Source organism: Medicago sativa, chromosome 1 (assembly GCF_051527215.1).
Source record: "Medicago sativa cultivar Bolivia chromosome 1, Bolivia_mono, whole genome shotgun sequence".
Lineage (NCBI taxonomy): Eukaryota > Viridiplantae > Streptophyta > Magnoliopsida > Fabales > Fabaceae > Medicago > Medicago sativa.
This window is the reverse complement of record NC_140749.1, coordinates 94,302,316-94,316,532: the sequence shown is the minus strand read 5'-3', so window position 1 is coordinate 94,316,532 and position 14,217 is coordinate 94,302,316. Positions and strand designations below refer to the sequence as shown.

The 14,217-nt window shown below is 35.0% G+C and overlaps 1 protein-coding gene and 1 long non-coding RNA gene across 2 annotated transcripts; one reads left to right on the top strand and one right to left on the bottom strand.

The window, feature by feature from the left end:
- The first annotated feature begins 3,675 nt into the window (after positions 1-3,675).
- On the top strand, positions 3,676-10,978 carry LOC146959417 (uncharacterized). The gene is made up of 4 exons (XR_015024951.1): positions 3,676-3,997; positions 10,352-10,450; positions 10,607-10,647; positions 10,734-10,978. It is a non-coding gene; the product is annotated as an uncharacterized LOC146959417 (long non-coding RNA).
- On the bottom strand, positions 7,390-8,952 carry LOC146959418 (uncharacterized). The gene has a single exon (XM_085740946.1). It carries the CDS (start codon positions 8,950-8,952, stop codon positions 7,390-7,392), a length of 1,563 nt encoding a protein of 520 aa, XP_085597072.1.
- Positions 10,979-14,217: the final 3,239 nt, after the last annotated feature.

The following is a 14,217-nucleotide window of genomic DNA, read 5'->3' as shown; positions in this document are numbered from 1 at the left end:
AGGTATAAATTTAAAGAGTTCACATTGACAACCGCAGGCAACTTCTAAGAAGAGCAATTTGAAAAATGCACAAATAGCAAAATGGGGAAAGCAAGCAAAGTCTTAATATTAGTATTATTTAGATTAGATATATTATTTTTTTGGCATTGAGATTTGATGAAACATGGTAGTTAATGCAGATGGGCTACCTTGCCCATCATTCAGTTACCGACTAACAAGCTAACTCTTACCAATAAACCAATTCATTTTTGTGGGATGCGTATATCAATCAAAGTCAAAAACAGAAAAATTGGGTAGGAGCATGTGCATGTGTGCATGCCCTTCATTCATTCATGTTGTCCATACCATAAAGCGTATGTCATAAAACAAACCCTTGAATCGTAATTGTGAGGTTGTATTTATTTAGATTATCTTTGGAGTTATCTATACTATAAGTGTTTGGTCATCTAGTTAACTGTCAATGTCTTGTATGTTTGGCTCGTATTCCGTTTCAGTTATTGTATTTTGTTTCAATGATAATATGGTTTTAACTAATTTCTCATGGACACTAGTTAATGACCCATTTAAGGTGTTTCTAAAAAAAGAAATGTTTTTCTCGTAAACAATGACAAGAAATGCACTATTCCTTACTTTCTAAAATCATAAATGTTAAATAAATAAAAAACTTAGGCTGTGTTTGGTAACATAAATAAGCTAGCTTATAGCTTGTTGGACTAGCTTATAAGCTTGTTTTTGATAGAATGAGATGTGTTTGGTAAAAAGTTTTTCTCACTAGCTTATAGCGTTTTTTAAGAAGCTAATCCAAGTAGCTTTTGAGCTTATAACTTGTAGCTTTTCACATTTATTCCATTTTTAACCTTTAATATTATTTTTTATTAAAAAAACTACCCCACGTAAAAGAAAACCTTCCCACGTAGTCTTAATTTTTTTTACGGTTTGCACTTTGCCTTACGTTGTTTCTATTTGATTTTTTTTTTGGTACCTGTTCGTTAAAATATTCTTCTAGATTAGATTTTTTTTTTATACGGTCTCTTTCTATCAAATTAATATCTAAATATTTATTTATTCCTTCAAAAAAATATATCATCATTATTTTTTTCTTTGAACATATTTACCAATATAAATCAAAAGAAATAATTTTCCATAAAAATATTTTGAAATAAATTAAAATTATTAAGATAAATTCTTAGTTAAAATATTTATGGGTAAAAAAAAGTTAAATTTTTTTATAAATTAAATTTATAATATATTAAACAAACATGTACTTTTAAGTCATATTATATTTATTAGTAACTTCAAAAGCTAATTTTACCAAACACTTTAATTTAAACCAGCAAATTTTTCAGCTATAAGCTAACTTTTCAGCTATCAGCTATAAGCTAGCTTATAGCTTAATTTTACCAAACACACCCTTAAAATATAACTTAGATGAGTTGGACTTTACCGTCAAAGTAGATCTCAATGCGCAACGAATACTAACATGAGTTTTATAAATCATCCATCAAAATATCTTCACATTTGCCCTGAAAGTTGAATGTATATACAACCTTAAAAACAAATCAACTCCCTACTAACTAATTCGACCCTCATTGGCTATAAGAAAATTGTCTATTACTTTTTTGTTTTAAAGAAAGAAGATTGTCTATTACACATAGTACCTAAGTTTTATCATTTTTATTTTTCTAGAACAATCACGAATCCTTTTATTTCCTTCATTTTGACACTTATTATTATTATTATTATTATTATCCCTCAAAGTACATATATAGTTATTTAAGGTGTTCCTAAAGAAAGAAATGTCTTTCCCATAAGCAATGACAAGAGGTCAAGATCTAATTTTGTTTTTTTTGGCAACAAAGGTCAATATCTGATCTAATCACATGCATACGAGACTCATCTACCAATCGGTTTACACAAATGTTTTTTTTTTTTAGGTAGTTTAATGACTAGAATTCACCTTTTTTTAAGGTGAATAAGTGGAGTGTCTGGGGTTCGAACCCCAGCCCCTGTATATTATAATGCATGTCCCTGCCAACTGAGCTATGCTCACGGGGATGGTTTACACACATGTTAATTGCTCGCTTTCCATTACGTAGAGTTTGTTTGAATTGATTTATTTTTTAGCATACGGAAGAGAATTTATGCAAATAAATAATCTTTTATGTATTACTCATAAATTTGTCAAGATAATTAAAAAAAACAGTTATTGAAGATACAATTTTGGTTAGTGAAAACTTATGAACCAACATAAAAACTTATTTATTTACGTAAGCTATTTTTCATAAGCCTAAAAATAAGTCAATCCAAACGGACCCTTGTTTGTCTTTTATTTTTCACATTTTTGCGGGCTAGCTACTCTCAAATTTTGAAGTGACAATGAGTTTTAGTAAAAGATAAATTATTTGTTGTGTAAGGTTTAATTCAACTGACGATATTAATATTGCTTCTTTGAACGCTTTCATCGTGTTTGAATCCCAAGTTTTGTGAATGTGTGGGTATTTCAATAATGTTTGACACTTCATCCATATAACCCAAAAAAAGTTTTTTTTTTTTACAAACCCAAAAAAAGTTTATTTAAAAGAATCCAAACTTAATTAAATGTCGATCGAAACCAAATTTAATTAAACTTTACGCATCTCTCAGCCGATTTTTAGATTAATTATCATAAACTACTCCCTGTAAATTCGAGGTTGAAACCAAAATATAAAAATAAATATAGATTTCCCATTTTTCATGCAGAGAAGAGAAAGTAAGACATGCATATATATCATTTTTTTATAGAAAAGAAAAAAACATAATCGTTCAAACATGCAACTCTAAAATAAGATTCAAAAAGTTTTTTTTTCTTCAAAAAAAAAATAGTTTTTTTTTTTTTTTTTTTTATAGGAGAGTTACCAAATAGTTTTTTTCTTCCGCAACTAACTTGAAATCAAAATAGAACTAGACATTATATTCTAGACGGGTGTTAAAAGCACCATCCCACTGTAATTTTTTTTTCTTCTTTCTGACAAATCGTGTGTGCATCTACACTTTTTTTTAATGGCATTAGTATATATATATATATATATATATATAAAGATGCAAGAGTTACAATAGACGGCCAAAACTCCTTTCACAAAAATAAAATAAAATTGGCGTCCGGAACTAAAAAGAGAACCTTCTGTCTTGAATATAAGAGAAAATTCTTTTCTTTTCTTTTTTCTTTATAAAGGTGAGGTCTAGTTTAATTTTAAAAAATTGTGAATAATGTATCCAACAATCAATGACAATTAGTCGCATAAGTGGATTTACAAGTGGTATATACACACTAATTTTTTTGCCTTTCTCGCCTTCCAATCTACCTTGTATGGATCTTGGACTTCGAGTTTATCTATTTCATGAGACCATCCATTTTTAAATTGGGGGCTTCTATGGTGCAGTTAAAAAAATGACTTTTTTAAAAAAGTCATTTTGTTTAACCAATAACATAGTTGTTCATGCCATGTCAGCTAGTGTCTTTGTGATGGACCATTGTAAAACTAAATTTTAATTTATTACAAATCAGTCCTTATACAAAATATTAATTACTTTTGATTCATTAACTTATTTTATTTAAAATCCTAAAAAAAAACCTTATTTTATTTAAAATAAAATCATTTTTTGTTCATCATCTTTTCATTTTGTTCGACCCTTTTCTTCACCTTCAGCATATTATCCATTTTTATTCATCTTCGTCCATTCAAACCTTGTTCGACCCCTTTCTTCACCTTCTGCATATTATCCATTTTTCTTCATCTTCGTCCATTCAAACCCAATTCAAAATCGAAATCGAATCCATTCAAAATCTTCAGTTCTTCATATCAAAATTGAAATCCATTTGAAATCCAATTATTCCATTAAAAATCGAAAACACGTTCTTCCATGCGGTTTGAAATCGAAATCCAATTCCGGTTTGAACCAGTTCGTATCATTCACTCCTCCCTTGTTCCCAAATTGTTCTCAAATCACAAAGATTGAGGTGAGTTTCAGTTTGTTCATTCCAGTTTGTTTGTTCCTTCAATTAGGGTTTAATGATAATATTTCCCTTTAAACCCTAATTTCAAAACTACTGGTTAAATTACTTTTAATTTTGAAAGTGTTGTGGTGTTTTAATTAGTTGTTTGGAAGGGTTAACTCTTTGGTGTGTTTCTATTAAGAGTCACAATACATTTGTTTGAAAAAGAAATTGAACACTTGATGAAGAATAATATGGAAGTCTCTAGAATGGTGAAGAATAATATGGAAGACTTTAGAATACTAAGGAATAATGTGGAAGCTACTAGACACTAATAAATAAGCATTAGGGAAGTCTTAACTTTCCTAATCTAGCTCAGGGACAAAGGGAAAGGTAGAGAAAATAGAGAAAACTCTCTAATGTTCTCAAAGAAAGTTGTTATTATTGGAATTCTTCAATGCTTGATGATGCCAAAACACTAGGTGGTGAGCCTTATTTATACTACTCTAGGAAGGCTCTCCATTACCAACTAGAAATATCTAGAAACAAAGAAAAGTCTAGAGATGTGGATATTTTAGTACATAAGCCTAGAAGGATCTAGGAAAGTTAAGACTTCCCTAATGCTTATTTATTAGTGTCTAGTAGCTTCCACATTATTCCTTAGTATTCTAAAGTCTTCCATATTATTCTTCACCATTCTAGAGATTTCCATATTATTCTTCATCATTCTCCCCGGGTTGGAGAAGACTCGTCCTCGAGTCGAAAGTCTTCTTCATCGCCAAAGTATGGTGAAAGATCAGCAACATTGAAGGTAGCAGAGACTCCATATTCACCTGGTAGCTCTATTTTGTAGGCATTATCATTGATTTTCTGTGTAACTCTAAAAGGACCATCAGCTCTTGGAGATAACTTGGCATTTGGTTTGTTAGGAAATCGTTCCTTTCGCAAGTGGATCCATACCAAGTCTCCTTCCTTGAATGTGTGCAATTTGCGATGTTTGTCTCGCTGAGTCTTATACCTTGAATTTTGTTTTTCAATTCTTCCACGAACTTGTTCATGCAACTTCTTAATTTCATTAGCCCTTTGTTCCGCATCTGCACTGTACTGCTGAGTGCTAAATGATGGAGTTAAATCCAGTGGGCTAAGAGGGCGCAAGCCATAAACCACCTCAAATGGACACTTCCCGGTAGCTTGATTGGTGGAGTTATTATAGGCAAACTCAATCTGTGCAAGGATAAGATCCCATTGCCTCAAATTCTTTCCCACAAAACTTCTAAGTAAGTTCCCAAGAAGTCTATTAATTGCTTCTGTTTGCCCATTTGTCTGAGGGTGACTAGCACTGCTGAATTGGAGTTTAGTACCCATCTTCTTCCACAATGTTCTCCAAAAGTGGCTTATGAATTTAACATCTCGATCGGAAGTGATGGTTTTTGGGATGCCATGAAGACGAACAATTTCCTTGAAGTACAAGTCTGCAACTTGGACAACGTCATTAGTCTTCTGACATGGTATGAAATGGGCCATTTTAGAAAACCTGTCGACGACTACCATTATGGAATCCTTTTGTCGCTGAGTTCGAGGTAGTCCAAGGACAAAATCCATACTAACATCTTCCCAAGGTGCCTTAGGAACTGGAAGTGGCGTATATAACCCCGTGTTTTGACTTTTGGATTTGGCCAAGTGACAAATTTTGCACCTTTGGATGTGTCTATTGACATCTCTTTCCAACTTGGGCCAATAGAAATTCTCCTTGACTAAGGCTACTGTTTTACTCGCCCAAAATGTCCTGCTAGTCCGCCATCGTGAGCCTCCCAAATAATTGCTTCTCTTAGAGAGCATTGGGGAATGCATATAGTTTTTCCTTTGAACAAGAATCCGTCATGTTTGTAATAACCTTGGGTTGACTGCGGATTAGTGGAACTCCAAACTTTACCAAAGTCGGGATCATCTGGATACAACTCCTTGATAATCTCAAATCCAATAACTTTTGTTTGGAGAGTAGTAAGTAGACTATGACGTCGGCTGAGGGCATCTGCTACAACATTCTGGACTCCTGCCTTGTGCTTGAGTAGAAAAGGATAAGATTGTAGAAACTCACTCCAAGCAGCGTGTCTGCGACTGATCTTTTGTTGAGAGTTCAAGTGCTTAAGGGCTTCATGATCAGAGTAAAGAACAAACTCCTTATTCAACAAGTAGTGGCTCCAATGCTGAAGAGCACGAACAACTGCATAAAACTCCTTGTCATATGTAGAGTACTTGAGCTTTCCATTGTTGAGTTTCTCACCGAAAAAGGCTATAGGATGTCCTTCTTGGCTGAGAACAGCTCCAATTCCAGTGTTCGAAGCATCGCAACTAACTTCGAATACTTGGTCAAAGTTAGGAAGGGCTAGCACGGGTGCCTCGGTCAAACGCCTTTTAAGCTCCTTAAAGCTCCTATCAGCTTCTTCGGACCACCGAAATTTATCTCCTTTGATGCATTCTATTAGTGGGGTGGCAACCAAGCTAAAGTTTTTAATGAACCTTCTGTAGAAAGAAGCTAAGCCGTGAAAACTCCTTATATCATGGACAGACTTTGGAGTTGGCCAGCTGTTGATTGCTTCAATCTTGCTTGGGTCAACTTTTATTCCTCCAGCAGTGATGATGTAACCAAGAAAATTCACTTCATTGGTCAAGAATGAGCATTTCTTGAGGTTGGCATAAAGTTTTTGCTCACGAAGAGTTTGAAGCACTTGTCGAATATGCCATAAATGCTCTTCTTTGCTTTTGCTATAGATCAAAATATCATCGAAGTAGACAACAACAAATTTACCAATAAAGGGCCGAAGTACCTGATTCATTAGTCGCATAAATGTACTCGGAGCATTTGATAACCCAAAAGGCATAACAGTCCACTCATAAAGGCCGTCTCTTGTCTTGAAAGCAGTCTTCCATTCATCTCCTGGACGAATTCTGATTTGATGGTAACCGCTTCGGAGATCAACCTTAGAGAAGATATTGGCACCATGTAATTGATCCAACATATCATCTAGCCTGGGGATTGGAAATCGATACTTAATGGTGATCTTGTTGACAGCTCTACTGTCCATGCACATTCTCCAACTACCATCCTTCTTCGGTACTAAAAGTGCAGGCACAACACAAGGACTGACACTTTCTCGAATCAATCCTTTCTTGAGCAACTCTTCAACTTGGCGTTGGACTTCGACATGCTCTGTTGGACTCATCCTGTAAGCCAGTCTATTAGGAATGGAAACTCCGGGGATGAAGTCAATTGCATGTTGTATGTCTCGCATCGGAGGAAGTCCTGATGGAATTTCTGATGGTACAACATCTGAGAATTCAACGAGAAGATGCTCAACCTCCTTTGGAATGGTGTATTCTTCATTGGACTCGACCAATAGGACAAAGCTCATGTCTTAGACATCCTTTGTTGTCACCTTGAATGGTTCTTTTGAGACTAGAGATACTATTGGCTTGGAATCCTTTTTGCCTTCATCAAATGCATTGGGTGGTAGGGGCACCAACTTGATCTTAGCACCATCTTTCACAAAGGTGTAAGTGTTGGCATGACCGTCGTATATGGCATGACGATCATATTGCCAAGGTCTCCCAAGAAGCAGGTGACAAGCATCCATGGGGATGACATCACACCATACATTGTCTGTGTACTTTTGCCCAATGGAAAATGATACAAGGCAGCGCTTAGAGACTCTAACCTCGTTACCTTTGTTGAGCCATTGCAACTTGTATGGATGAGGGTGCTCCTTTGTCGGCAACTTCAATTTTTCCACCATATAGTTGGATACAACATTCTCACAGCTTCCACTATCAATGATGACATCACAAACTTTGCCTTGCGAGGTGCAGCGAGTGTGGAAGATATTGTGTCTTAGCCATGGTTCTTCTTTGACTGTTGTGGTGTGTAAGCTTCTTCTAACTACCAGTGATTCGCCGCAATCGGCAAGAACAGGCTCTTCGTCATATATTGGCTCGCCCATCTCTTCTTGTTCTAGCGATTCATGAATATCTTCTTCTTCAGAAGCTTCATGTATCTCCCCTTTGATGATGGTGATGGTTTTGCGATTTGGACAATCAGAAGCAATATGTCCAAACCCTTGACATTTAAAGCATTTAGGTGTCTTAGAAATGTTCTCTTTGGTGGTCTTTTGTGGCGGCTTGCTTGAGGAGCTAGGTTCTTGGGTTGGTGGTTTATTGCGATGGGAATAATTTCTGGTAGAGGAAAAAGGTTGGTATGATGATTTTTTAGGTAGTTGTTTCTCAACCCGGATGGCTAGACGAATAACCTCGTCCAAGCTCCAATATTGTTGAAGTTGGACTGGGTGTGCAATGTCAGTGTTTAGCCCTCCAAGGTATCGAGCAATTGTTTGCTCTTCCTTTTCTTGGATATCACATTTCATCATCAACTTCTCAAATTCTCTAGTATATTCTTCTACCGACAGAGATTTTTGGCGAAGATTTTGTAATTGAATAAAATTGTCTTGATAATAATGAGGAGGTAAAAACTTATGGGTGAGTTCTCGACGCATCTTCTCCCATGTCTTGATTTTGCTTTTCCCTTCACGCTCTCGTCTCCTTTTAACATTTTCCCACCAAATTGAAGCGTGTTTCTTTAGCTTGACAGCAACAATCTTTACCTTTTGCTCCTCTGGAATCTCCTTGTACTCAAATACACGTTCAACAGTTTGTAGCCAATCCACAAACTCATCAGGTTGTAGCTTCCCTTCAAAATCTGGAATGTCTACTTTGATATCATTCATCCGAGTTTGACGTCGATGTGAGCGACTACTTCGGGAAGATGAAGAGTCACTACCAGAGCCATCATCATCATTTCTTCTTCGTTGTGCTTCCAATAATGCTTGCTGGGCATTGACAGTTTCCTGGAGTAGTTGAATTTGTCGCCTCATTTCTTCCATCTCCATCTCTTGCAAACCTCTTGCATTCTGTCTTCGAGGTGGCATTTTGACGATATTAGTTCAACAAATTATTTGGTGATGATTGTGGTGGTGAGTGGTGGTTTTGTTGGTGGTGAAGACTTGTAAACCAAGGGTTTTCTTCACTTCCCAAACAAAATGGCGGTGTTAGTTTTGCGAACAAAATGGCCGCAAAGTGAAGTTTTACAAAGGCAACTCCTTGCTCACTTGAAAACTCACTTTCCGTTGATTTTTTCGCACAAACTCAACTCCGAGGTATCGTAACCAGCTCTGATGCCAAATCTGGCTCAGGGACAAAAGGAAAGGTAGAGAAAATAGAGAAAACTCTCTAATGTTCTCAAAGAAAGTTGTTATTATTGGAATTCTTCAATGCTTGATGATGCCAAAACACTAGGTGGTGAGCCTTATTTATACTACTCTAGGAAGGCTCTCCATTACCAACTAGAAATATCTAGAAACAAAGAAAAGTCTAGAGATGTGGATATTTTAGTACATAAGCCTAGAAGGATCTAGGAAAGTTAAGACTTCCCTAATGCTTATTTATTAGTGTCTAGTAGCTTCCACATTATTCCTTAGTATTCTAAAGTCTTCCATATTATTCTTCACCATTCTAGAGACTTCCATATTATTCTTCATCAACACTTGATTTGAAAATGTTTGATTACGATTTGAAAATGTTTGATTACTTAAGAATGGATTTGGATACACGGCTGTTAAATAAAACTGCTGTCACTGCCGCAAAGTTTCATTCTTTTCGTAAAAATTTCTCATTGAATGATTCACAAAGAAAATTAACCTGGGATCAATAACATCTAAAAATCATTTCACTGATATTGACATGAACTGAACAATAACAAAACTAGCGGAAGTCCTCTGCAGTTCAGACAGAACTCTACGGCGGCGGAAGGTCGCAGATTAAGGCACCGATTATAACATAACCGCATTGAACCTTCAACAATGATTTCCGTTGAATACAATTCTGGGGTGACTATAGCACCGCCATGATTAAGAGCGGAGATCGTCGGCGCCGCCATGGTTAAGATCATTGATGACCAGCACCACCACCATCACCTCCATTACAATTGTTAAGCTTCTCAATGACCATCACTCAGAGTTTTGCAATTTCTGTTTTGAAGTTAGAGATTTAATTTTTTTGTTTTGTTTTGGCGAAATAATATGGAACGTTTAATTCATCATATGGTCAAGATTAGGTGACAACAGTGGCAGCAGGTTTAATACGACAGCCGTGAATCTAAATCCCTTAAGAATCAGGAATTACGATTTGAAGAGATACTCGGTTTACACACAAATACTTTAGCAGTTATTTTCATGTCATCGATGTAATTTTCATTTATTGACTTGCCAATAAATAAGGTTCAATTGCTTAAAAGATCTTATAGACTTGAAAATAATTTATACCTTGCAGGCAAATCCTAATTATAAAGGTGTATGTCAAGTTTTTGTCAAAAAAAAAGGTGTATGTCATGTTGCTCTTGCACAAGAGGGTCATTGTCGACCTGGAGAGGTGACTTCTGTTACCATTTAACAAAGCTATTTACATTATAATAAAATTTGTAATATAAAGCTTTCAGAAACTGTTTTAATTGCACCATATGAAGTGCTTGCGAGATATGGTCCATGTTAGAATCCACCATTCTAATTGCTTGACATATGATAACAGGTCTTGCTCGGTACAGATTCACGTTTAGGATAGTATATGAGGTAGCATAAAGTTGCAGTTCATTTGCAGGGTCAAACTGATTCATGTTTCAATTTGTTACTCATTCATTCATGTTCGGTGTTAATAGGTGTTGCTGGTGTCGTGTGCAATTTTCTGCTAATTTTCGCATGCCAATGTCAGTCTTCTGCTGCCTTGCAGTTTGGTTACTTGGTGTTCCAATTCTGTTCGGTTTTGGAAGGGTTGGGGGCTGCTTAGTTCGACATTTTATCTATGTTTGGGGAAATATGTTGTTGGCAGCAGTGCTGCGTTTCTGTGTTGGCAGAAGAGAGGGAGTTTGCATGTTACCGGGACTCCTTGTGATAGGGATTTTGAGGCAGGGGTATGCCTCGTCGAGAATAAATTTTCCGTTTCAAAAAAAGAAAACGCGACAAAATGTAAATAATCTATTTTAGTTCGACTGTCATGTGCGTTGTGCGGATTATGTATGTGATATTTTTGTCTTTATACTGAAATTAGAACTTGAAATTGAAAAACAAATGACTTATTTTAGCATCAATAGACAGTGTGGAACCAAAGGAAATGTACAAACAAATCTGTCATTTTATTCTTTATATAGTTGGAGCTGTTTTAGTCCTTGTCTACGTTTTCACCGTTGTTACTTGTTGATAAATTCGAGGAACCAGCAAATGATGGTAAATGAGTATGTTTCTCACATAATAGTTAGTTCAATGTGGTTACTTATGTGTTCATGAGGTGCTAGCTTAGTATAGAAGTTTTATCTTGTTATTTTAAGGGACAAAGTTTAAATCCACAACAGAAAGTTTATAAAATGATTATGGGTAGTGTTAACTTGTGCCCTTAGGGCACATGTTAAGAAACCTAAAAGAAGAAACTTTCTATAAAATTTTGTGCATTTAAATGATTAAAAAGTTAAATATTAAATGAAATGCACACATTCCAATAAGTTTTTTCTATATTTGAATCATTAACTTGTGCCTTAAGGGCACAAGTTAACATTTCCCAATGATTATTAGTTAATCATAATATATTATGTATGCTAAGCTTGAAATTTTGTGCTTATTAATCCTCTACAGGAACTGGTATAGCTTTTCATGGTGTTTCTCTATTTTTGAGGATGAAGAGAATTAAGCCAAAGACAGCCTAATATTCAGGTATTCATTACTTGTTCACTACAATTACACAGCCACAAGCACAAGCACAAACTACATTAGGATTATATGTTGTCATGATATATGCTTATATGTTGTCATGATATATGCTGTTAAAACTGTACATGATATATGCTATCATTGTCTTATTTAGTGTTTTAGTGTAAAAAAAAAACTGATATTGACATCGAAATATAGGGCAAACAATTCAAACAAAAAGTCAATCCAAAATTAGGATTATCCAAACATAGTCTGAATTCTCTATCCATCAACCTATCCAAAAGAAATCACAATTATCCATGTAGAAACAAAACATGCAGGCGTTGTAAAATTGTCTCAAAGTAGATAGAAACAAAACATGCAGAAATTGTAAAATTGTCTCGAAGTAGGTAGTAACAAAACAAATAAACGCAGCTAGTGATGTGACATCATAATTCATCAAACTTTCACCAAAGCTTTCCTTTTCTTTTCCTGAACCTTCCAATAACTTGCAGCCTTTGGCAATACTTCATTGAACAATATATTGTTACTAGAATTGACCAAATGAAGTGCAAGTTTCATCCTAGTTGCTGTGACAACCTGAAAAAATAGTAAGAATTATGAATTCTTCCATGCTAGTTATAAAGGATAGCTTGTGAAATAATTAAGATAGTGACATGGAATAAACTTACATTGATATTCTGATAATCACTTTTGAGTGCACATTCAATCATCCATTTAGCAACCCACACTCCACAGTCATTTCTGTGGAAAATTGTAGTACATTAGTGACTCTGACAACACCCATAGTTTAAAAATAGAAATAAACAAAGTATAATGAATGCGAATTATGATCCGGTGCGCTGTGTTGGAAGGGATCTAGGTTGAATTATACAGAAGTTTGATATTGAATTGGATGAATCCACATCATCAACAACAGAATCATTACTCAATATTTCCTCAATAAAAATACCCTGCAATAAATTACAAACCTTAGTAACAAAAGCATAATAATAAGTTATAAAGTAACAAATATGTAGGATACATACCAGCTTCAAAACCTCCCGACGTCTTAGGTAATTTCTTTCAGGACAAGGCAAAGAGTCTAACAACACCAACTTTCTTTCTATAACATCGACGACCATGAGATACCAGTGCACCCCTTGATCGTTAACAGGACTGAAAATCTGAATGAAATAAAAAAATAATTCAGTTGATGCTTTAATTTTGATATGGCAATAATCATACAAACAGAATCAACATAAAACAACCTTTGTAACAGCTTGACCTTCCTTTGGCAGGAAATCCTTTTGAAAGATTTTCCGCACTTCTTGCGGAGTGTGTCGACAACTGAATGCGTATCGCTGCATAAGTAACACAGAAAATAATTGATTTTAATAATGGTACGAATAAATAAAAACTTCTAGTAAGATCAGTAGTGGTGAATACCGCAAACGAAGTGGGGAGATACCATACTCCTTTGGTTTTGGATAACGAATCCATCACCCATTTTTGTTGCGAAACAACCAAATTAATAACCTGTATAATGTAATATCAAAATTATAAACATATACAATCAGAATGCAATGTGATGTTTTAAGTAGCTATTATCATATTCAAATTACCTCCTAATCCACAAAACTCCTTGGCATCAGGGACTTTAGGGTTTTCCTACACATCTGTAGTTGAGCGAATCAGTTCTTCCTCCCTATAATGAGAATTAACACAACCATCAGCTAAACTGATATAAACGAAACTAAAAAAATGATATTCAAATGCATTAGGATATGTTTTACCCATTCAAGTCTTCAACAGGCATAAAAACATACGCAGCTATGTAGGCACAAAGATCATTTAGATTCATTGCTAGTGGTGGTCTGAATGTAATTGGCATCCACTGTCAAACAAGTTTTAACATTTCATAAATTAGGCAACAATCAGATTTTGAGTTGAAGTTAATGCTTTAGGGTTGAATGATTACTTACTGTAGGAATTTCAAAAGCAGCAGCATAACCTTCATATCCAATCATCTGACCTGGATGATAGTTCAGGAAAAAATCGTTATCATCTTCCTCTTCAGGTTTACAAAAAAGGTTTTTCCTAACCCGATTAGTTCCAAATCAACCATTTTTCTCTTGCCTTCACTTTTAGTCTTAACATGTGGAGGTGCGGAATTGGTTCCAAGATCAGCAGTAAAGTTAGTCTTGGAGGCTTTCCTTTCAGTTTTTGCAACTTTATGAACTACTTTCCTCAAAACTTTTGGCGTTGAAGTTGTAGAATCATAGCCTTGTACCTTTTCATCTTCGCTCTCATCATGGCTACTTTGACAATTACCAATTAAAACCATAAAAAGGTGTAAGAACTTAACAGATCATTTATCAAAAGAAAGATATAATAACATATCAGAATCATATTGCATCAATTGATTACTTAACATATGTTATTTATTAAGAGTCATGAGTC

What these genes read in the sequence shown, in the direction of transcription:
- LOC146959418 (XM_085740946.1), bottom strand. Translation starts at nt 8,952, where the DNA reads ATGCCACCTCGAAGACAGAATGCAAGAGGTTTGCAAGAGATGGAGATG.